This window comes from Oncorhynchus tshawytscha, linkage group LG03, assembly GCF_018296145.1.
Source record: "Oncorhynchus tshawytscha isolate Ot180627B linkage group LG03, Otsh_v2.0, whole genome shotgun sequence".
NCBI lineage: Eukaryota > Metazoa > Chordata > Actinopteri > Salmoniformes > Salmonidae > Oncorhynchus > Oncorhynchus tshawytscha.
In genome coordinates this window covers 39,555,847-39,579,813 of record NC_056431.1, presented here as the reverse complement: position 1 = coordinate 39,579,813, position 23,967 = coordinate 39,555,847, and the positions used below count along the sequence as shown (strand labels likewise).

The window sequence follows — 23,967 nt, the reverse complement described above, 5'->3', positions numbered from 1 at the left end:
AGCAAAGTGTCATTTCTTCAGTGTTGTCACATGAAAAGATAAACTCAAATATTTACAAAAATGTGAGGGGTGTACTCACTTTTGTGATATACTGTACATAATTTAGTCATTATTCATAAAAATCCCATAACACATTGGTACAGTACATCTGACCAGAGAGACTAGTTATTTCTATGTGTTCCAGTCTTCCAGTAGGGCTGCTCTTCAGCCTTCAGCCTTATTTCCTTATTTCCTGTTCTTTCGTGTTGAAGCTGAAGGGTTAACCTCCCCAGGCTCCCAAAGACATGGCCACTCCCCAGTCTCACTGGTGAAAGAGGAGCCCTGTGTTTTTAGACAATTCCTCTTACTGCTTCCATCATGGCCGTGCATCTGGCCCAGAGTGCGATGCAGAGGAGCGGCCGCTGGCTCCTGCTGTGCTCCACAGCCCCAGCTCTGGTCTCCACCAGGTGGGTAGGAGGCACCCGTTCTCCCTCCAACACCCTACCATCCACCTCCCAGGGTAAGATTCGGACTGCAGATGACCTCCCCAGGATCAAAACCCGGGATATGTTTTACAGAATGTTTGTCAAAGGCTACTACAACCGCCTACATGAGCTACAGGTACAGTAAAAAGGCTATGCCCTCTATGGAAATGTGTGTTTTTTAAGTGTGCTCTGTTTTTTGAATGGTGGCTGCTGATATTTACCCCTCTCTATGTTTTGGGTACAGTAAGTTTCCGATACCTTACTGAGTGTTTCTCTGTTACTGCTCACTAACTAGAGTTGAAACATGAGATCTGTGTCAGGTGTTTGTGTTTAGTCAAAGCTGACCCACAGAGACTGTTATAGAGGAGAGTGCATAGAGGAGAGTATAATGGATTTAACCTAGTGGGCTAACAACAGGTATTCTCTGACATGCAGTGTTTACCTTCTCCAAGAGCTGCCTTCGCTTTGGAAATACTATCCCAAGGGCCATCTCCATTGACAAAGCTAGGATTACAAAAGGGCAGAGGTTTAGATTTATTCTGCCAGAATGCATGTTGAGGGGTTTGTTGACCGCTTTTCCAAATATCAGATCAAAATCAAATCAAATCAAACTTTATTTGTCACACTCTCCGAATACAACAAGTCTAGACTTTACCGTGAAATGCTAACTTACAAGCCCTTAACCAACAGAGCAGTTCAAGGAGAGTTAAGAAAATATCTACAAAGAAGACTAAAATATAAAGTAATAATAAAAAGTAACACAATAAGAATAACAATAACAAGGCTATATACAGGGGGCACCGGTACTGAGTTAGTGTGCGGGGGTACAGGCTATTTGAGGTAATCTGTACATGTAGGTGGGGGTGAAGTGACTATGCATAGATAACAAACAAACAGCGAGTAGCAGCATACTACAAAAGGGGGAAGGGTCAATGTAAATTGTCCGGTGGCGATTTTCTGAATTGTTCAGCAGTCTTATGGCTTTGGGGTAGAAGCTGTTGAGGAGCCTTTGGGTCATGGACTTGACGCTCCGGAACCACTTGCCGTGCGGTAGCAGAGAAAACAGTCTATAACTTGGGTGACTGGAGTCTCTGACAATTTTATGGGCTTTCCTCTGACACTGCCTATTGTATAGATCCTGGATGGCAGGAAGCTTGGCCCCAGTGATGTACTGGGCCGTTCACACTACCCTCTGTAGCACCTTACGGTCAGATGCCTAGCAGTTGCCATACCAGGAGGTGATGCAACCGGTCAGGATGCTCTCGATGGTGCAGCTGTAGAACCTATTGAGGATCTGAGGACCCATGCCAAATCTTTTCAGTCTCCTGAGGGGGAAAAGTTTTTGTCGTGCCCCCTTCGCAACTGTCTTGGAATGTTTGGACCATGATAATTCGTTGGTGATGTGGACACCAAGGAACTTGAAACTTTCGACCCGCTCCACTCCAGCCCCCATTGATGTTAATGAGGGGCTGTTCGGCCCGCCTTTTCCTGTAGTCCACAATCAATTGTTGTCCTGGCACCACACTGCCAGTTCTCTGACCTCCTCCCTATAGACCATCTCATCGTTGTTTGTGATCAGGCTGTTGTGTTGTCAGCAAACTTAATGATGGTGTTGGAGTCGTCAGGAAGTCCAGGATCCAGTTGCTCTCTTGCATGCTTCAGTTTTGCTTGCCTCGAAGTGAGCATAAAATGGCATTTAGCTCATCTGGTAGGCTCGGGTCACTGGGCAGCTCGCGTCTGGGTTTCCTTTTGTAGTCTGTAATGGTTTACAAGCCCTGCCACATCTGACAAGCGTCAGAGCCGGTGTAGTAGGATTCAATCTTAATCTTGTATTAACGCTTTGCTTGTTTGATGGGTCGTCTGAGAGCATAGCAGGATTTCTTATAGTCCGGATTAGTGTCCCGCTCCTTGAAAGTGGCAGCTCTAGTCTTTAGCTCGATGTGGATGTTGTGTGTATCCATTGCTTGTGGTTGGGATATGTACGTACAGTCACTGTGGGGACAACGTCATCGGGGCACTTATTGATGAAGCCGATGACTGAGGTGCTGTACTCCTCAATGCCATTGGATGAATCCCGGAACATATTCCAGTCTGTGCTAGCAAAACAGCCCTGTAGTGTAGCATCTGCGTCATCTGACCACTTCTGTATTGAGCGAGTCACTGCTACTTCCTGCTTTAGTTTTTGCTTATAAGCAGGAATCAGGAAGATAGAATTATGGTCAGATTTGCCAAATGGAGATTGGGGGAGAGCTTTGTATGCATTTCTGTGTGTGGAGTAAAGGTGGTCTAGGATTTCCCCCCCCCCTGGTTGCACATGTGACATGCTGGTTCTTCTTGCTAACGTAAAACTGATTTAAGTTTTTCTGCATTAAAGTCCCCGGCCACTAGGAGCGCCGCTTCTGGGTGAGCATTTTCTTCTTTACTTATGGCCTTATAGAGTTGGTCGAGAGAGGTCTTAGTGCCAGCTTCGTTCTATGGTGGTAAATAGACGGCTACAAATAATACAGATGAGAACTCTCTTGGTAGATACTGTGGTCTACAGCTTATCATAAGGTACTTCAGGAGAGCAATACCTTGAGACTACTTTAATAACACCCCTCGTCTTACCAAGGGTAATCCCGCTAGCTCTATATTGTCCGTATCTTCGTTCAACCACGTCTCGGTGAAACATAAGATGTTACAGTTTTTAATGTCCCTTTGGGGGGATAATCTTAATCGTAGGTCATCAATTTTATTTTTCAATGATTGCACGTTAGCAAGAAGAACGGATGGCAGTGGGAATTTACTCACTCGCCTCTGGATTCTCAGAAGGCTGCCCGATCTGCGGTCCCTTTTCCGCCGTCTTTTCTTCATGCAAAAATGTATGGATCTGGGTCTGTTCCAGTGAAAGCAGGATATCCTTCTCGTCGGACTCATCAAAGGAAATAGTTTCTTCCAGTCCGCCTGTGAGTAATCGCTTTTCTGATGTCCAGAAGTTATTTTCGGTCATAAGTGACGGCAGCTACAACATTATTTACACAATAAGTAAAAAAAGAAGTTACACAAAATGCAAAAAAAACATCAAAATAGCACAATTGGTTGGGAGAATGTAAATCATCAGCCATGTTCCTCGGCGCCATCTTAATCCATAAAAGTGATATTTTCAAAAAGGGATATTTTCAGTTACACAACAATGTGGAACATCCTGAATGGTAGAGATGTTTAGAAATGTGTGTACTATAAAGTATACTGTATGTAACACCCTGAGTTTTTTTCCCTCCGCAAATGCTAGTCTCTCTCTCTCTCTCTGTGTTCTAGGTGTATGAGAAACAGCTGTACGGCCCCATGTACAAAATGGGCATGGGCACGTTTCACTCCATCGCCCTCAACAGTGTGGAGCTCCTGGAGGAGCTACTTAGGAAGGGTGAGAAGTTCCCCAGCCGAGGAGATATGTCCCTCTGGACAGAGTACCGGGACCTGAGAGGCATCGGCTATGGCCCCTTTACTGAGTAAGGCTCAGGGATGGCCACTGTCTCCTGACAGGTGGTGACAATGACATCCCTGTACATTGCTGGTCTTTTGCCTCAACCAATTGAAAGCTTCGCCATCTGATGGCAGGCAGTGATGAGATCACATAAGAGAGGGACATAGCAATGGGAAATGGAAAACAGTTACATGAGAGTGTTGTACATACACAGTACATGTCTTATAATCACACCCAGGGACATAATTGATACACTAGTGCTCTGTCATGAAAGAGATTTGCCACAGATAGTGATCAATAGTGATCCAGAAAGGCTGTGTCATTAACCATTTCCATAGGCCATGCAAGTGTGCAAGGCAGGAAACATGACCTAAGACTTACACAGCATAGTTTGCACTGGGAGCTTCCTTTTGGAACCATCAAACTGTATAAGCCTACAGCCATCTTACTTGGCCTAAGCAGCCATCTATCTTAGTGAGATTTGATATGCACACCAACATAGATGTTTCAAATAGATAAGCACGGCAGACATTCTGACTACATTTCCCCAGTTGTGTTCTCCAAATGCTGCAAGACCTGTTAGGCCCTTTTGTAGGTCAAAGTCCAGGCATGTGAATCAAACGGATGCTCAAGAAGAGTAAAGCCATATAAATGAGTAGTAATGAGCTATATTCCAATATGTGCCAACTAATCAAAATGTATTATCCTGCCATATCATTGCTTTGCTGTAAATGTGCTGTGAGTGTGTCATGCAGTGCCTGATATATTATGTTTTCTGACAGGGAAGGGGAAAAGTGGTACAAGCTGCGGACTGTGCTGAACAAGCGCATGATGCACCCCAAAGACTCGGTGCAGTACGGAGACGTTGTCAACGAGGTGGTCAGTGACCTGATCAAGAGGATCTACCACCTGCGCCGGATAAGTCCATCGGGAGACCTTGTGACCAACCTGTCCAATGAGCTCTACCGATTCTCTCTGGAGGGTAGGTGGAAATCCTGCCTGTGTGTGAGGGGATGATTCTTTCACCCTTATTTCTAGTTCATTTTAAGTTAAATTATAAAGAATCAGGTATTATGCTATATAACTAATTATAAGCATGTGTGAGGCTCATGTAGGCTGTCGCCATGCATTACATTTTCAACTGTCTCAAACTGGCTGTTATTTCGTCCAGCTCATTGAGATGATAATAAGACATTATAACAGGGCCAAGCATGTTCATGACAAATCAGAGCACTTCTCAGAGCACTTCGTATTATTCTGTACGAAAATCCGAGACACTACATTTAGTATAATATGTTATGTTTCGTATGGTATGTATTAATTTGTGAATGTCCATCATCCATTGCATATGATAGTTATGAGTTACAATTAATATGATATGTTACGAATTGCAATTTGTACAATATGTCACGAATTGCAATTCGAAACAAAATGTTACGAATTTGTGAAACGTATGATATGTTACAAATTCGAATTTGTTGTTGCTAATGTCAGCTAGGTGGCTAATGGGTTAAGGTTAGTGTTAATTTTAGGGGAAGGGTTAGCTAACATGGTAAGTAGTTGCAAAGTTGCTAAAACATAATAAGTAGTTGGTAATTATCTAAAATGCTAAAGTTGACATCCTTTCATTTTTTTTGTCTTAAGTAACCTTCTATCTTATGTAACCATGCTTAAAGTAACATATCATATTAATTTGAGTGTACCAGATTTACATGTACTATTTTACGTCTGTCTATGAGACCAGGCTGCATGACCATCTTACAATGCATTACAACTGCATGATAATGCATTACACTTGGATGCTAGAACTAAAGTGTTGTTTTATAATAATACGGAAAGTGATGCTTTACGTTGTGTCTTAGTATATCAGATGTACAGATAATGCTAATCACTACCTCTGGCATACTGTAGGTAGAGGCTAAGAGGAAGTGAGAAAACATTTGGTAAAAAAATGATCTAATCTGTAACCTACAGCCTCTCTCAAAGTGTCTAATTGTGGAAAGTGTTCGAGTAAACGATATATAACAAGACAAAGAGAAGATGCACACAAATACAACACAGCTAGCAGACAAAGCAGTGGAAGAACTGAAGGTCTTCATTCCATCAGACAAGCAATCCCACCAATGTGGTATTCCATTGGATAGAGGAGCATTCTGATCATCTCATTGGATAAATTGACTGGATCAAACAGCATTCAACTGGAGAAAAGAAAATTGCGATTGAAATTGATTCCCTTGGACAAACTACAGAACGAACATCCACTCGATCTTGAGCGTTAGACAATGTTGAATCCGGAGCTACAGACATTGTCGGAAGCTTCGGAAAGGGAAAACGTGTTTGTGGTCTCTAGCTTTGCTGGACTGTGGTCGAAATGGATGATAGTTCTGATGGTATGGGTGTGGATGAGGAAAGTCAAGGACGTGGATGGTCTGTGGTGAAGAGTAAAAGTAAAAATAATAGCCCTGCTATAAGCGCTGCTGACAGCAGTGGCACTTCTAGTGTTGCGAGCGTGAAGAGTGTGAAGGTAGTGAAAAGCTAAAGTAATGATGTGTCGGAGAGGAAAGTTGTAATCGTGTTTGATGCAACCATAGGGTCTCATCTACACCTTGTGTCACGGATCCCTCATTGCTCATTCCGTGCACCAGTTTCAGGGGTCTACGTCACCGGCCTCTAGGAACTGAACTGTGTCATTACGCACACCTGGTCCACATATTCTCCCCTGATTTAGTAATTGTATAAGTCTGCCCTTTGTTCACCATTGTCTTGACAATTATTAACATTGTCTTGTCAAAAATGAACAAATGTAAAGAAAGATCAGTGCGAAGTCCAAATTACAGAGGAAGAACTTTTTGAAACTATTAAATCCTTTCAGTCTGGAAAACCCCCAGGGCCTGATGGCATACCGGTAGAAGTATATCAAGCCTTTTTGATATATTAAAAACTTCATTGTTAGATTGTTTTAACTACTCCTATAAAAATGTCAGGTATTCAGCAGGAATGTCTGATTTCTCTATTATGAAAACAAGACCCAGATGGCAAATATAAAGACCCAGCCTATCTAATAAACTGGAGGCCCCTTACATTTCAATGTTATGATGCAAAAACACTAGTGAAATACATAGCACTCAGAATTAAAAGGGTTTTACCAGGTATTGTTCATCCTGATCAGACAGTTTTTTTTTTACATGGACGATACATTGGAGACAATATACGACAACGACTAGGAATAATAGAACATCATGAAACATCTAAGAAGTCAGGACTGGCATTTATAGGGGATTTTGAAAAGGCATTTCATAAAGTAAGACTGGATTTTTTCAATTTCGGTGATTCTCTTATAAAATGGGTAAGAATAATGGAAAGCAACCCCAGGTGTAAAATAGTAAATAACGACTACTTCTCAGAGAGTTTTGAATTGTCAAGAGGATTTACACAAGAGTGTCCGCTGTCACCATATCTATTCGTTATGGCCATCGAAATGCTAGCTATTAAATTCAGATCTAATAACAACATTAGAGGATTAGAAATCCAAGGCTTAAAAATAAAGGTGTCCGTGTATGCCGATGACTCAGGTTTTAAATTAAGTCCGCAAGCTACATCCCTGCAATGTCTCATTGAAGATCTAGATAATTTTTCTGTACTCTGGACTAAAACCTAATTATGATAAGTGTACAATATTATGTATTGGATCTTTAAAAAATAAAACTTTTACATTACCCTGCAGTTTACCTATAAATGGGCTTATGGTGAAGTAGACATACTTGATATTCATATCACAAAATATATAAATAAGCTCTCCACAATGAATTTCAATAGAAAACTTGTAAAAATAGACATGATCCTGCAACCATGGAGAGGTAAATACCTGTCTATTTATGGAAAAATGTATCTGATTAACTCCTTAGTCATATCTCAGTTTACTCACTTACTTATGGTGCTGCCTACTCCTGATGATTCGTATTTCAAATCATATGAGCAAAAAATATTTGGCTTTTTCTGGGACGCTAAACCAGACAAAATAAAGCGTGCTTATCTATATAATGAAAATGAATTGGGTGGGTAGAGATTATTAAATATAAAAGCACTAAACCTCTCTCTAAAAGCTTCACTTATTCAAAAGTTTTACTTGAAGCCTAAATGGTTCTCGAGTAGATTACTAAGAAAAGCTCATTCATTGTTTAAAAATGGCCTTTTTGCCATTGTGCAGATTGCCATGTCTCATTTTTGATAAGTTGAAAATGATACTTTTTTCAAAGTATCTCTCATTTTCAAACAAGCATTGCAGAGCTTGCAGAGCTTCATCCCCCTGAAAAGATAGAACAGAATTATCAGAATTGTACGGGAAGGTCTACTTAGTCCAAGAGTACAACCAAATGATTACACCATTAACCCAAACATGGAGGAGGCAGGTGGCAGCGGGAGGAGGTAGGGAACTGGTCTGTCTGCCCAATATAAAGGATCAAAACTGGCAGAGGAATAAAAATAGCAAGTATACCAGATTTATTTGAGGACCAGGATGTTGACAACTGTGCCATACAGATTGCAAAATAGTTGGGAAGAGATTTTTGATGTACCGATTTCAGTGGTACAGGGTGTATGAGTTGATATATAAAACAACACAAGATTCAAGACTTCGTGCTATTTAGCTAAAATTATTATAGAGAATTCTTGCCACCAACAAAATGTTGATTTTGTTGTGAGGATACAGAATCAATAGACCATTTATTTTGGTATTGCCCTCTGGTAGCCTGTTTCTGGTCTGAGGCTCAGGAATGGCTGAAAACGCTGTTAGGAGATCTGAAGAGACCGGGTCAGTCGATTACTAATATTCTAATACTCATAGTAAAAGTATTTATCTTCAACTCGCAATCTGTGGATTCTATTTGATTAGATAGATTGAAATTGTACGTTAAACATCACAGCACAGTTGAAAGATATATGTTGCGTAGAAATCCGAAGAGGGTGGCCAGCAGATATAGGTGGGATGGGCTGAGGGAAGCTGAGGATTGGGATGTGGAATAGAGACAAGTGGGAGTGGAGTTGCTGTATGGGAGATAGAATGATGGTCAAAGATAAAAGTCAAAAATAAAGTCAAAATAAAACATAATTTAAAAGTATGTTTGAATGACACTGAGGGGAAGTGTTTTTACAGTTAATACCGGTTTGCCTGAGGCTGATGCCATGCAGGTGTTTGTACACATGCATATACACACACACTCTCATTCAAATAAACGCATACAAGAACACAGACATAGATGTAATAGTGCCAGACATGCACACAAACATATACAGTTGGCATTGCTGTTATGATTTTAGTTGTCCTTGATGTCCTTTGTTTTACATTTTTGTTGTTGTTGTTTTTTTTTTTTTGCATTGTTGTTTGCTGTTTTATTCTGTCTTTTTCTTGTTTCTCTTCAGTTCATTCTCTTGGTTGTTGGTGCATTGGGGCGTTCTTGGGGAATGGAATTAATAGTATTTTCTTTATTTTTTATTATTGGGGGGGGGGACTGTGGGAGAGGTCTCGAATGGTTGCGGGACAGCTATTGGGGAACTGTGGGGGGGATCTTGGAGGGTTCGGGTTCACGCTTTCTGGCCTGGCGGGAGATCTGTCAATGTGCCGCTGAGCAGGGCATTGACACTGGATGCTTCTGTGTGTCACTCTGAATGGGAATCTGTTGGATGACTGGTATGGTGTACTTGTTGAGCGGCTTCACTGCAAGTATATTGTATGTTTCGGATATTCAATAAAAGCATTTTGTTTTTTAAAGTACCAGTGACTCTCTCAATACGGATGTGGTCAGATGACACGGATGATAAGCTACAGGACTGTTTTGCTAGCACAGACTGGAATATGTTACGGGATTCATCCAATGGCATTGAGGAGAATACCACATCAGTAACTGGCTTTGTGAATAACTACATCGATGACGTTGTCCCCACAGTGACCTTTCGTACATATCCCAACCAGAAGTCATGGATTACAGCCAACATCCGCACTGAGCTAAAGGCTAGAGTTGCCGCTTTCAAGAAGTGGGACACTAATCCGGACGCTTATAAGAAATCCCGCTATGCCCTCCGATGAACCATCAAACAGGGAAAGCAGGACTAAGACTGAAGCCTAATACACCGGCTATGACGCTCGTCACATCGTCGGATGTGGCAGGGTTTGCAAACTTTGATGGATTACAAAGGGAAACACAACCCTGAGCTGCCCAGTGACTGTCCAGTGACAATTGTGTGATCACGCACTCTGTAGCCGATATGAGTAAAACCTATAAACAGGTCAACATTCACAAGGCTGCAGGGCCAGATGGATTACCAGGATGCATACTCAGAGCATGCGCTGACCAACTGGCATTTTCAACCTGTCCCAGCCCGTGTTTGTAATACCTACATGTTTCAAGCAGACCACCATAGTCCCTATGCCAAAGAATTCCAAGGTAATCTGCCTAAATGACTACCGCCCGTAGCACTCAAATCTGCAGCCATGAAGTGTTTTGAAAGGCTAGTCATGGCTCACGTCAACACCATCATCCCAGGAACCCTAGACCTACTACAATTCGCATACCGCCCCAACAGATCAAAAGATGATGCAATCTCTCTTGCACTCAACCCTGCCCTTTCCCACCTGGACTAAAGGAACACCTATGTATGTGAGAATGCTGTTCGTTGACTACATCTCAGCATTCAACACCATAGTGCCCTCAAAGCTCATCACAAAGCAAAGGACCCTGGGACAAAACACCTCCCTCTGCAACTGGATCATAGACTTTCTGACGGGCTGCCCCAGGTGGTAAGGGTAGGCAACAACACATCTTTCTCACTGATCGTCACACGGGGGCCCCTCAAGGGTGTGTGCTTAGTCCCCTCCTGCACTCCCTGTTCACCCACGACTGAGTGGCCACGCACAACTACAACACCATCATTAAGTTTGCTGACTACACAACAGTGGTAGGCCTGATCACCAACAACGATGAGAGACCTATAGGGAGTAGGTCAGAGATCTGGCAGTGTGGTGCCAGGACAACAACCTCTTCCTCAAGGTGAGCAAGACAAAGGAGCCGATCGTGGACAACAGGAAAAGAATGGCCGAGCATGCCCCCATTCACATGAACCTGTAGTGGAGCGGGTCGAGGACTTCAATTTCCTTGGTGTCCACATCACTAACAAACTATCATGGTTCAAACACACCAAGACAGTCACGAAGAGGGTACGACAATGCCTATTCCCCCTCAGGAGACTGAAAATATTTGACATGGGCCCACATGGGCCCTGCAGCTGCACAATCGTGAGCATCCTGACTAGTTGCATCACCGCTTGGTATGACAACTGCTCGGCATCCGACTGCAAGGCACTACAGTGGGTAGTGCGTGCGTCCCAGTACATCAAGCTTCCCGCCATCCAGAACCTCTAAAAATGTCAAAGACTCCAGCCACCCAAGTCATAGACTGTTCTCTCTGCTACTGCACTTCAAGCGGTACTGGAGCACCAAGTCTAGGTATTATCTACAGTATGCATAATCACATTAACCCTACCTACATGTGCATACAGTGCATTTGGAAAGTATTCAGACCCCTTCCCTTTTTCCACATTTTGTCACGTTACAGCCTTATTCTTAAATGGATTAAATACACATTTTCTTCATCAATGTACACACAACACCCCATAATGACAAAGCAAAAACAGGTTTATAGAAATGTTTGCGAATTTATTCCAAATAAAAAACAGTATTATTATTTACATAAGTATTCAGACCCTTTGCTATGAGCCTCGAAGGAATTGCCTGTAGAGCTCCGAGACAGATTGTGTCAAGGCACAGATCTGGGGAAGGGTACCAACACTCTTTTGCAGCATTGAAAGTCTCCAAGAACATAGTGGGCTCCATCATTCTTAAATGGAAAAAGTTTAGAACCACCAAGACTCTTACCAGAGCTGGCCACCTGGCCAAATTGAGCAATCGGGGGAGAAGGGCCTTGGTCAGGGAGGTGACCAAGAACCCAATAGTCACTCTGACAGAGCTCCAGAGTTCCTCTGTGGAGATGGGAGAACCTTCCAGAAGTACAACCATCTCTGCAGCACTCCACCAAACAAGCGTTTATGATAGAGTGGCCAGACGTAAGCCACTCCTCAGTAAAAAGGCAGGTAACAGCCCGTTGGAGTTTGCCAAAAGGCACCTAAAGGACACTCAGACTGTGAGAATAATTCTCTGGTCTGAAGGAACAAAGATTGAACTCTTTGGCATGAAATCCAAGCGTCACGTCAGGAGGAAACCTGGCACAATCCCTATGGTGAAGCATGGTGGTGGCAGCATCATGCTGTGGGAACGTTTTTCAGAGGCAGGGACTGGGAGACTTGTCAGGATTGAGGGAAAGATTAAAGGAGCAAAGTACCGAGAGATCCTTGATGAAAACCTGCTCCAGAGCACATAGGACCTCAGACTAGGGGCGAAGGTTGACCTTCGGAACAAATCTCTGAATGTTCTTCAGTGGACCAGTGAACCTTGTCTTCCCTCAAGGTCTGACTCACACGAACATTAGCTCCTGGTGTCCTCTTACCATCATCATTATCAGCAACAGATCCCCAAAACCAGGCTTCGCCTTAAAACTCAGCTCTCCGTCGACTGTGATCTTCCAGGACTGCTGGTGGTCATGCTTTCGGTCAGTTGTCTACCTCAATGTCAAGACAGGACAACTCCTGTGTGGGTCTGACTTCTTTGACCTGTACTTCACCTCCCTACAGGAGTTTGAATTTCAGTTGGTTTCCTCGACAGAGTTTGGACATGACTGACCTAAACAGACTAGTGCAGCTGAGTGATCTGAAGCTAATGAACGTGGACCTCATCGCTCAGCCAGCACTGGGCGTCATGTTACGATGACCTGACCATGCTGGAGAGCTTGAGTCTCATCTACTGTAGAATCCTTCCTCTGGGGGAGGAGTTGAGCAGAGACCTGCACTTCCTATATGTGGATGTGACAGAGGAGTTTAGTGTGATGGAGAACTTCCCAGAACCTGACCAGCCTTAGGTATGTGAAGTTCTACTATCCTCGCCTGTACTGCAGCTGTGAGAACGGCTGGCTGGAGAACTGGGGCCAGGGGACAGAGACAAATCCAGGTCATCATATGGCATGCGGTGGAGCTGGCAATACGTGCAAAAATTAAGATGTCATCCAGAGTTTCAACAAGAGGCCAACTCTTCCCTGGACATGGGCTTTATCCTCTTCATATGCACTTCCATGAGCCTGCTCCTCTTCATACTTGTGGTCCTGCTCAATCAGCTGGCTGGAGACTACCTGCTGACCCTCTGCCACATCGTTTGCAGTTGGATGGAGGAGGCCGTGCGGAGGCCCAACCCCAGGGAGCGATACCGCTACAATGCCTTTGTGTCATATAGCGGCAGAGACGAACATGTGATGGTGTAGCAACTGCTGCCAGGCCTCAACAGAGAAGTTCTCCGTTCCTGCGTCTCCGCCTGCACAACAGGGACTTGTTGTGAAGGTCATTGTGGAAAACATCACTGACGGCCTCTATGGCAGTGGCGTCTGGTGAGTCATCACTACCGGCGCAGTAACTGGTGCTCCTTGGAGCTGTGACTGGCCACCCTCGATCTGCTGGTGGGGCACAGGGACATCCTCATCCTGGCCTTCTTGGAGGACATCCCTCCTCGTCAGCTCTCTACCCATCACAGGCTGGCCAGGCTGGTCAAGACCAGGACCTACCTGGACTAGCCCCAGGACCCGGCCCTGCAGCCTGCCTACTGGGACTGGCTCTGGACGAAACTGGCTCCTGAACCAGCCAATGGACAGCAATAGCGTACACAGATACAGTTTATATTTCTAATTTTAAGACCAGCTTTAATATTGCAGATAGATCGTAGGTTCTATCAATGTAAGTATTGGTATAATTTGTAATCCCTTTATTTAGTTTTTTTTTCTTCTCTATACTTTTTCCCCTTTACCCTACCATCCCTACCCTAGCTGGAGTAAACTAACGGACAACAATATTTCTACTGCTACTTACTGCTATACGGTTATCTTAATGGTTATTTAATATTTACAAAAAAATGTGAAAATGTGAAGATGTTTGTTTTGACATTTTCAGTTCTTTTCCTTCCTCCTCCCTACCTACTTGTCACAACAGGGGTATTCAACATTTACAGACCTGCCTTTTTACATTTGAACATGTGCTACCTGTTTTTGCAAAATACTTTTACTTCACTTTTTGTTATCTTGTTTGATATTTTGTGCTTTTTGATTTGCCTCCCTATAAGAGGAAAGCCTGATGTCTTTCAGAATATGTGGGTCTTTACAGCATTTAAAGCAAAATACTTTTGTGGGGGTTGGTTTTAGTAAATGTAGGTTACTACATACAGCAAGTGAGAATTGCCTGCATCGGTTTCAGTGATAAATATCTAATCTCTGTTCTTCAGGAATCTCTTCCATCCTGTTTGAGACACGGATCGGCTGTCTGGAGGAAGAGATCCCGGTAGAGACGCAGGACTTCATCGACTCCATCGCTCAGATGTTCTCCTACAGCATGCCGGTGGCCATGCTGCCTAAGTGGAGCCGCAACATCCTGCCAATCTACAGGCACTACATCGCTGGCTGGGAGGGCATCTTCAAATTCTGTGAGTTATTTAGGACAAGACATCCCGTCACTTGGTCATACCTTCTCAAGAATGTAAAAAGCATTGGATTGGAGAGTGCATTGTGATATTGGACCTATTGGGTCACCTAGCTCAGTGGTTCCCAAACTAAGGGGTCGGCATGGGGGGCGCCCCCCCCCGCCCCCAAAAAGTACATTCTAAAAAAAAAAATAGATATTTATATAAAAAACAACATTATAAGCAACTTAGTCCAACTTTAAACTTCCTCTTGCAGAATGCATAAGGTGCAATTTCGAAATTGGGTAGTGCATCATCAGTTCCTCTTGTCATGTCAGTCATTGCATACCCTAGAGATATTTATAACTTGTCAGAAGTGTCCTGATCAACTAGCCCGTTTTTTATTTGTTTTTTTAGCACTTAGATTTTGTTGTCATTTTTTATTCGCTGAAATATCACAGGAATACACATTAGACATGGCAAAATGTATAGAAATGCAAGAAAATTTGCTTTAAAACTGCTAAATTATCTCCACCAACAAGAGGGGTGTGAACAGTTCGTGTCATGAACAGTGCCTGTGCCCATAGAAATAGACCCGCAGGGGTTGGCGCGGGATGTTCCCGAATGCTGGACGTGAAAAAGTTTGGGAACCCCTGAGGTAGATAATGCTGGACTTTTTCAGCTGGGAAGTTGATTGACATGAAGATGGAGGCAATTCAGAAGCGAGTGGATACAGACCAGGAAGTCGAGGGAGAATATTTAACGTACCTCCTCTCCAACACCAAGATGACCAACAAAGAGGTGTACGGCAGCGTCACTGAGCTGTTATTGGCTGGAGTGGACACGGTTAGCAAATCCATGGAGCTTCACTACAATCTCGATGTGTTGTACCGTAAGGGCTTGTATTCACTAACACTGTTGTTGTTGTCATACTTGAAGACATCCAATACCATGATGTGGGCCATGCACCTGCTGTCCAGGTACCCCAATGAGCAGGACATCCTTTATCAGGAGGTGTCCCACTGCGTACCAGGAGACAAGATCCCATCTGCCCAAGACGTTAACCGTATGCCGTACCTCAAGGCCGTCATCAAGGAAGCACTGAGGTAAGAACTGTGGAAGTGGTCGGGTACGTTAGTCCTGGTCCCCCCGGGACCAAGCATTTTGTTTTTTAACTTAACACTACTGCTGTGTAGTCATAGGGCAAAAAACTAAATGTTCACGGGGGTTGGTGGGGTGGGGGGTGGGGGGGTATACATCATGAGCATGATTGCCTAATTTAGCTCTTGTATGGCAGCATTGATATTTTCTTTGGAAAGGGTTGAGTTCTTGAAAGTTCCATTACCTTTCTCTAACACAATTTTTTGATGTATGTCCTGTTTACCAGAATGTACCCTGTGGTCCCGATGAATGCACGCATCATGGTAGAGAATGATATCATAATTGGAGGACATTTCTTTCCCAAGAAGGTTAGTCTAGCTTTAGGGGCACAATCAACATATTCACTTTAATGGCCTACAAATGGCCCAACCATTGAAACAAAACACCATTTGAATTCATGTCAATTATGTCTTTGTCGAAGTAGTGCTGTAGCAAATAATTCCCTCCCTGATGTCTTGTCTGTAGACTTCGTTTACAATGTGTCACTATGCCACCAGCCAGGATGAAAAGACATTCCCAGAACCATCAAAGTTCAAGCCTGAACGATGGTTGAGGGATGGCCGAGTTCGACCAAACCCATTTGGCTCTATACCATTTGGGTTTGGGGTTCGGGGCTGTGTAGGTCGTCGTATAGCTGAACTGGAGATGTACTTGGCTATGTCACGGGTAAGAGCCAGAGATTGTATACCTGAGTGTCATAGGGAAAAGTATAGAATGTGGATAGCAGCACAGCAGATAGCAGAGTTGATCAACAGTTCTAGCAGGCTAGGCTACTTCAATCACTATGCTACATGCGATTGTAGCCTATTAGACCTATTCTACTGTTAACAAACTATTGGAACAACTCATAGCCTACCTTATTATCCTCCGTAGCCAATGTTCACAGAGGAGCTGTCATATTTTCAATCAACTGCAGCCTGAATGTGATCCCGACAGGTGAACCGAATGCTTTTATATACACTGCTGTAGATGCTTGACCAAGCTGCGCAGTAACAGGCTACTTGTCTTGCGCGGCAAGTTGGCAACTTTTAACTCACCATCATCAGGCTACTTATTAAAAGTATTGAAGAAACGTGTATTGCCCATTGGGTAGTCCCACAATGAAAAGTTTACCTTGGCTTCCATTGCTTTTCAGTTACAAATACAATGAAGGCCTAAGTGGACATTTTAATCACACTTTGCTGTGAATTACCTTAAAATACAAAACCAGAACATACTCTACATGTGTAAGCTACTGCAGCCAATTCCAATAGTGTGTATACCTCAGGGTGCATGGCTTCATGAATTTGTGGTAGGTGGTGGAGGCATGAACTTGTGTGTGGCCAATGAGCCTATCGGACATGGATGTTAAAGTGAACATGGCTACCCCTGAAGAGACCCAGACAATGACAAAAATATATATTTTTCTCTCCCCCAGATAATCAAGCTGTTTGAAATCAGACCGGACCCCAGCATAGGAGAGGTGAAAGCCCTCAATCGCACCGTCTTAGTAGCAGACAGACAAGTCAATCTGCACTTCGTGGAGAGGACAAACAGAGCTGCGCTTTGATTTGTTAAAGCTGGGTGATAGCCATGTACCCAAGTAGCAATGCTATAAAGGCCTTCAATATATCTATCGTTGAATTTAAATAAACATACATAAATAGGTTGACATTGTATTGGAAGCAGGGGGAAGCTGGACTGAAACGGCAACTTGTTACACTCCAACCTAATACTGTTGTATTGAAGGTTTGTTTTTGTAGTTTCTGGGGTTCAGCTTTACTTCACTACTTATGTTGGTCATTCTGGAAAGGCTTTACAATGGCTTATTATTATGTACAATATGAATTTCTGTATCTAGACCAAACTATATCGAGACCAAACTATTCTCTATTTTGTTGATGAAAATGTATTTTCTTACTATGGAAAGTATTTTCTATTTCTGTCAATAAATTCACTTCAGTGATGTTGTAGTTCTTGATATCTGCGTCCCCCTCTGTGTGTGTGAGTAGGCCTGCCTTAAAAGTAAAATAAAAACGTACTATGTATACTTCATTCCCTCCATCTGTGAAGTTGTTCCATTTCTTATGTGGATGTTTAACTTCATACAGTTGCACCAAAATGGCACATTGTGGTTGATCAGTCACAAAATCAGTCATTGGTACCTGTCCGGGATGCTGCAATAATGTCCAGCAGATGGCAGTAGCATACCAGTCACCAGGAAGTACAGTTATTGACGGTGTCAAACAACTGCAGTAGCTACACATGTAGGACTAGTCCTAATGAGGCCTGATATTCACGATGCATGACTGCAGTGCACAAATTGAGTACCACAGTATGAGTCATATAACCCATAAAACCTAGCGGTAAAACCTGGAAATGGTTCCAATCGTTGTTTTTTCACCATTCATTTCTACGTTGGGGATTTTGGAACTACTTCATACACCACATGTCCAAAAGTATGTGGACACCTGCTCGTCGAACATCTCATTCCAAAATCATGGAAATCAATATGGAGTTGGTCCCCCATTTGCTGCTATAACAGCCTCCACTCTTCTGGGAAGGATTTCCAGTAGAAGTTGGAACATTGCTGCGGGGACTGACTGATGCCACAAGAGCATCAGTGAGGTTGGGCACTGATGTAGGGCAATTAGGCCTGGCTCGTAGTTGGAGTTCCAATTCATCCCAAAGGTGTTCAATGGCGTTGAGGTCAGGGCTCTGTGCAAGCCAGTCAAGTTCTTCCACACCGATCTCAACAAATCATTTCTGCATGGACCTCGCTTTGTGCACGGGGGCATTGTCATGCTGAAACAGGAAAGGGCATTCCCCAAACTGTTGCCACAAAGTTGGAAGCACAGAATTGTCTAGAATGTCATTGCATACTGTAGCATTAAGATTTCCCTTCACTGGAACTTTCTGGAATTTTAAACCTGACTGAGTCTGTAATACCAACATGTTTCAAGCCGACCATCATAATCCCTGTGCCCAAGAACACTAAGGTAACCTGCCTAAATTACTACTGACCCGTAGCACTCACGTCTGTAGTCATGAAGTGCTTTGAAAGGCTGGTTATGGCAAACCATTATCCCAGAAGCCCTAGACCCACTCCAATTTGCATACCGCCCCAACAGATCCACAGATGATGCAATCTCTATTGAGAGAAATGGCCCTGTTTTTGTTTTTTTTACCAGAAAAGGTAACTCATCCACCATGGCAGAAGAGGAAGTTCCAGACTGTTGGTTGGGAAACAATAACAAAGAGGCATGAGGATTGGGTGTTGAGGGACGGGACCACATTGTCCAAGGTGGGTTTGTATTATGATAAACAATACATTTTCTGTCCAGATAAAGATGTTGATGCAGCATTGAAAAAGGCTGACCACTGACCAAATGTCTCTTTGTTTTCCAGTCCATCCCTCAGGACATCCCGTGCGTGGACGTGCTGTGCCAGTGTGATTTTTGAGCGCAAGCATCCAGTTGTGGAGATCGAGCCTGTGGATGGACAGATCAGTAACTCATCAAATGTGATACAACAATATGTCTTTATGTCCAACAAAGAAGCAGGTGCCGCTTCCAGTGAATTGGAGCTGACCTTGGACCTAGTGCCAGTGAGGATGGTCTTCACTGAGGCGGTAAGACCCTCCCTCTTGATATAAAAATCCTTTGACTTCACTGCCTCTTCAATGGTAAGGCCCCTTGCACCATAGGGACACTTGACCTCCACCGCTGTGGTGGCCACTAGACCATCTGGTGAGGCACCCAGGATCCCAGACCCCATGAACCAAAGCCATGACTCATGCACATCCATCTCTGTAGACATTTTGAATGCCTTGATGTCCACTTCTTTGTTATCTGTGCCCCACTTTACAGACAACACCCCACCCAATGACATGACATGCCATTCCACAGAATCTGCTTCGGAGACGGTTCAGAGAGAGAGAGAGAGAGAGAGAGAGAGAGAGAGAGAGAGAGAGAACCATACTGAAGATCCTCCTCTGTGGGGTCCTCCACTTGCTGCACCTGTTTGGGCATGGCTGGCTTCCTTCTCTTACATTCCACACCCATACGACCGATATTGTGAACCTCCAAAATAGGCTGCATGGCTACACTGATAAGCTCCATGGAGGCATTCGCATGTGGTAGAGAGAATCCCCTTGTCAACTATAGAGACCTGCCAAGAGGAAGGATGTTAAGTGCCACATGCCTTTCAATGCATGACTGTGAACACCTTGAAATCCATTAGTTGTAAGAAATGTGCTATATAAATAAAGTTTGATTTGATTGATGACACTGCAGCTGTACAATATTTAATAAACTGTATTTATCACAAGAGGACAAGTACAATTTTTCCATAAACTTCTAATTGATCACTTGGGATTTTATCACTTGACATATCAATCATATAGTGGGAAGGATCCTATAAATAAAGTCTGTGAATTTATGTACCATCTGTATAAATGAATACTGTGCCTTCAAAGATTTTTCTCTGGTCATAATACTATAGTACAGGCTGTTCAGTTCAATCCATCCTGAATGTTAATAGATTTTTTAAAATGAATTCTCATCAATCACAACATTCTGCAACTGAGATATCACTCATCTAAGTCTGGTATCCAGGGTAATCTGGTTAATGATTATATCAGGATTTTTCCTTGTAGAATGTTGACAGCTGTATACAACACATTGTATTGCTAAGATGCTCAAACTTACCATAATAGCTACACTCACCGACACAGGATAAACTGTATCCCTCATACTGGCCCTGACCAAAGCAGTAAGTTGTAGTGGTCTAACTAGCTCTGCTAACTACTGCTCTAACTAGCCTGCTGAAGTGCAGTCAGTGGCTAGCTAAAACAGAGAAAATGTACGGAAGAAGTTCAACACTTTATTCAATTCATTTCAATACAGCACATGGATTCATCATGGATTGGACACAAGGTCTTTGATCCTGCTGGTGAACGGTAGCTGACGGCGTCAACTAGAGATGACGTGCAGTAGCTTCTCGTAGTAGTTTGTCGTCTTGCTGAGGTCTTCTCTGTTGCTAATTAGCGTTAATTTTTTGTTTAGTAAATTGATGCAAATGTATTGATAAAACTCACCTTGTCCGAGAGGGAATTACACGGTTATCAAAACCCCACCCCAAGGTAAGCCAACACCAAACATATACTTAATTTAAAGTGTTTGTAAAATTCACCATTGAGACAATTTCCGTGTTTGACTGCTCGGTTTTATTGGTATTATGACACATCCTCCAGGCGAGATGGATGTCATATTTGACAATTTGTCTCCCAATGATGTATATAAACCCTGGATAGCTGACGCTATGTCTTGGCCAATAAGGGCCTCTGAAGCAGGCCGTTATTGTCATACTCCTCCCTTTCAGGGCTTTGATTAAATGGAAGTGATTAAGGGAAAAACAAGATGCCCACATTAAAACAGTCAACTTGTCAACAATGCGCGGCATATGAATGCAGCCAGCACTAATTCAAAGGATGCGAGAAGACATTTCATATGTACAGTAAATGGGTGATTATGCAACTTCGGGCACTTTGGCCTTGCAAGCTTTCAGAAATGAAAAGTAATAGAAAAACCCCTTTTCCAGTATTATATTTGTCTTTGATTTGCCTAGAAACAATATCTGCTAATCAAATCAAATCAAATATATTTATATAGCCCTTCGTACATCAGCTGATATCTCAAAGTGCTGTACAGAAACCCAGCCTAAAACCCCAAACAGCAAGCAATGCAGGTGTAGAAGCACGGTGGCTAGGAAAAAGTCCCTATGAAGGCCAAAACCTAGGAAGAAACCTAGAGAGGAACCAGGCTATGTGGGGTGGCCAGTCCTCTTCTGGCTGTGCTGGGTGGAGATTATAACAGAACATGGCCAAGATGTTCAAATGTTCATAAATGACCAGCATGGTCCAATAATAATAAGGCAGAACAGTTGAAACTGGAGCAGCAGCACGGCCAGGTGGACTGGGGACAGCAAGGAGTCATCATGTCAGGTAGTCCTGAGGCATGGTCCTAGGGCTCAGGTCCTGCAAGAGAGAGAAAGAAAGAGAGAAAGAGAGAATTAGAGAGAGCACACTTAAATTCACACAGGACACCGAATAGGACAGGAGAAGTACTCCAGATATAACAAACTGACCCTAGCCCCCCGACACAAACTACTGCAGCATAAATACTGGAGGCTGAGACAGGAGGGGTCAGGAGACACTGTGGCCCCATCTGAGGACACCCCCGGACAGGGCCAAACAGGAAGGATATAACCCCACCCACTTTGCCAAAGCACAGCCCCCACACCACTAGAGGGATATCTTCAACCACCAACTTACCATCCTGAGACAAGGCCGAGTATAGCCCACAAAGATCTCCGCCACGGCACAACCCAAGGGGGGCGCCAACCCAGACAGGAAGATCACTCAACCCACTCAAGTGATGCACCCCTCCCAAGGACGGTATGAAAGAGTAAGCCAGTGACTCAGCCCCTGTAATAGGGTTAGAGGCAGAGAATTCCAGTGGAAAGAGGGGAACCGGCCAGGAAGAGACAGCAAGGGCGGTTCGTTGCTCCAGAGCCTTTCCGTTCACCTTCCCACTCCTGGGCCAGACTACATTCAATCATATGACCCACTGAAGAGATGAGTCTTCAGTAAAGACTTAAAGGTTGAGACCGAGTTTGCGTCTCTTACATGGGTAGGCAGACCATTCCATTAAAATGGAGCTCTATAGGAGAAAGCCCTGCCTCCAGCTGTTTGCTTATAAATTCTAGGGACAATTAAGAGGCCTGCGTCTTGTGACCGTAGTGTACGTGTAGGTATGTACGGCAGGACCAAATCAGAGACATAGGTAGGAGCAAGCCCATGTAATGCTTTGTAGGTTAGCAGTAAAACCTTGAAATCAGCCCTTGTCTTGACAGGAAGCCAGTGTAGAGAGGCTAGCACTGGAGTAATATGATCAAATTTTTTGGTTCTAGTCAGGATTCTAGCAGCCGTATTTAGCACTAACTGAAATTTATTTAGTGCTTAAAAAAAGTAGAGCATTGTAGTAGTCTAACCTAGAAGTGACAAAAGTATGGATGAATTTTTCTGCATCATTTTTGGACAGAAAGTTTCGGATTTTTGCAATGTTACGTAGATGGAAAAAAAGCTGTCCTTGAAATGGTCTTGATATGTTCTTCAAAAGAGAGATCAGGGTCCAGAGTAACGCCGAGGCCCTTCACAGTTTTATTTGAGACGACTGTACAACCATTAAGATTAATTGTCAGATTCAACAGAAGATCTCTTTGTTTCTTGGGACCTAGAACAAGCATCTCTGTTTTGTCCGAGTTTAAAAGTAGAAAGTTTGCAGCCATCCACTTCCTTATGTCTGAAACACATGCTTCTAGCGAGGGCAATTTTGGGGCTTCACCATGTTTCATTGAAATGTACAGCTGTGTGTCATCCGCATAGCAGTGAAAGTTAACATTATGTTTTCGAATGACATCCCCAAGAGGTCAAATATATAGCGAAAACAATAGTGGTCCTAAAACGGAACCTTGAGGAACAGACAGATAAGATCTAAACCAGGCCAGAACTTGTTCGTGTAGACCAATTTGGGTTTCCAATCTCTCCAAAAGAATGTGGTGATCGATGGTATCAAAAGCAGCACTAAGGTCTAGAAGCATGAGGACAGATGCAGAGCCTCGGTCTGATGCCATTAAAAGGTCATTTACCACCTTCACAAGTGCAGTCTCAGTGCTATGATGGGGTCTAAAACCAGACTGAAGCATTTCATGTACATTGTTTGTCTTCAGGAAGGCAGTGAGTTGCTGCGCAACAGCCTTTTCTAAAATTTTTGAGAGGAATGGAAGATTCGATATAGGCCGATAGTTTTTTATATTTTCTGGGTCAAGGTTTGGCTTTTTCAAGAGAGGCTTTATTACTGCCACTTTTAGTGAGTTTGGTACACATCCGGTGGATAGAGAGCCGTTTATTATGTTCAACATAGGAGGGCCAAGCACAGGAAGCAGCTCTTTCAGTAGTTTAGTTGGAATAGGGTCCAGTATGCAGCTTGAAGGTTTAGAGGCCATGATTATTTTCATCATTGTGTCAAGAGATATAGTACTAAAACACTTGAGCGTCTCTCTTGATCCTAGGTCCTGGCAGAGTTGTGCAGACTCAGGACAACTGAGCTTTGAAGGAATACGCAGATTTAAAGAGGAGTCCGTAATTTGCTTTCTCATAATCATCATCTTTTCAATAATGGCTGCGATTGTACTATTCAGGAATTCATATATATATATTATATACATATATTACATAT

At 43.3% G+C, this 23,967-nt stretch overlaps 1 protein-coding gene and 1 pseudogene across 1 annotated transcript; both read left to right on the top strand.

The window, feature by feature from the left end:
• Nucleotides 1–277: 277 nt before the first annotated feature.
• On the top strand, nt 278–17,633 carry LOC112235263 (sterol 26-hydroxylase, mitochondrial-like). The gene is made up of 9 exons (XM_042315524.1): nt 278–600; nt 3,762–3,952; nt 4,710–4,909; nt 14,354–14,551; nt 15,210–15,373; nt 15,467–15,633; nt 15,915–15,996; nt 16,154–16,354; nt 17,106–17,633. Exons 1-9 carry the CDS (start codon nt 358–360, stop codon nt 17,235–17,237), a joined length of 1,578 nt encoding a protein of 525 aa, XP_042171458.1. The 5' UTR covers nt 278–357; the 3' UTR covers nt 17,238–17,633.
• Nucleotides 12,321–14,346, top strand: LOC112235252 (annotated as a pseudogene).
• Nucleotides 17,634–23,967: the final 6,334 nt, after the last annotated feature.

Bases quoted from the DNA above. Each gene is read 5' to 3' on its own strand.
- LOC112235263 (XM_042315524.1), top strand. From the start codon at position 358: ATGGCCGTGCATCTGGCCCAGAGTGCGATGCAGAGGAGCGGCCGCTGG. The intron at 601-3,761 runs GTACAGTAAAAA...TCTGTGTTCTAG, and splicing joins ACCGCCTACATGAGCTACAG to GTGTATGAGAAACAGCTGTA. The intron at 16,355-17,105 runs GTAAGAGCCAGA...TCTCTCCCCCAG, and splicing joins TGTACTTGGCTATGTCACGG to ATAATCAAGCTGTTTGAAAT.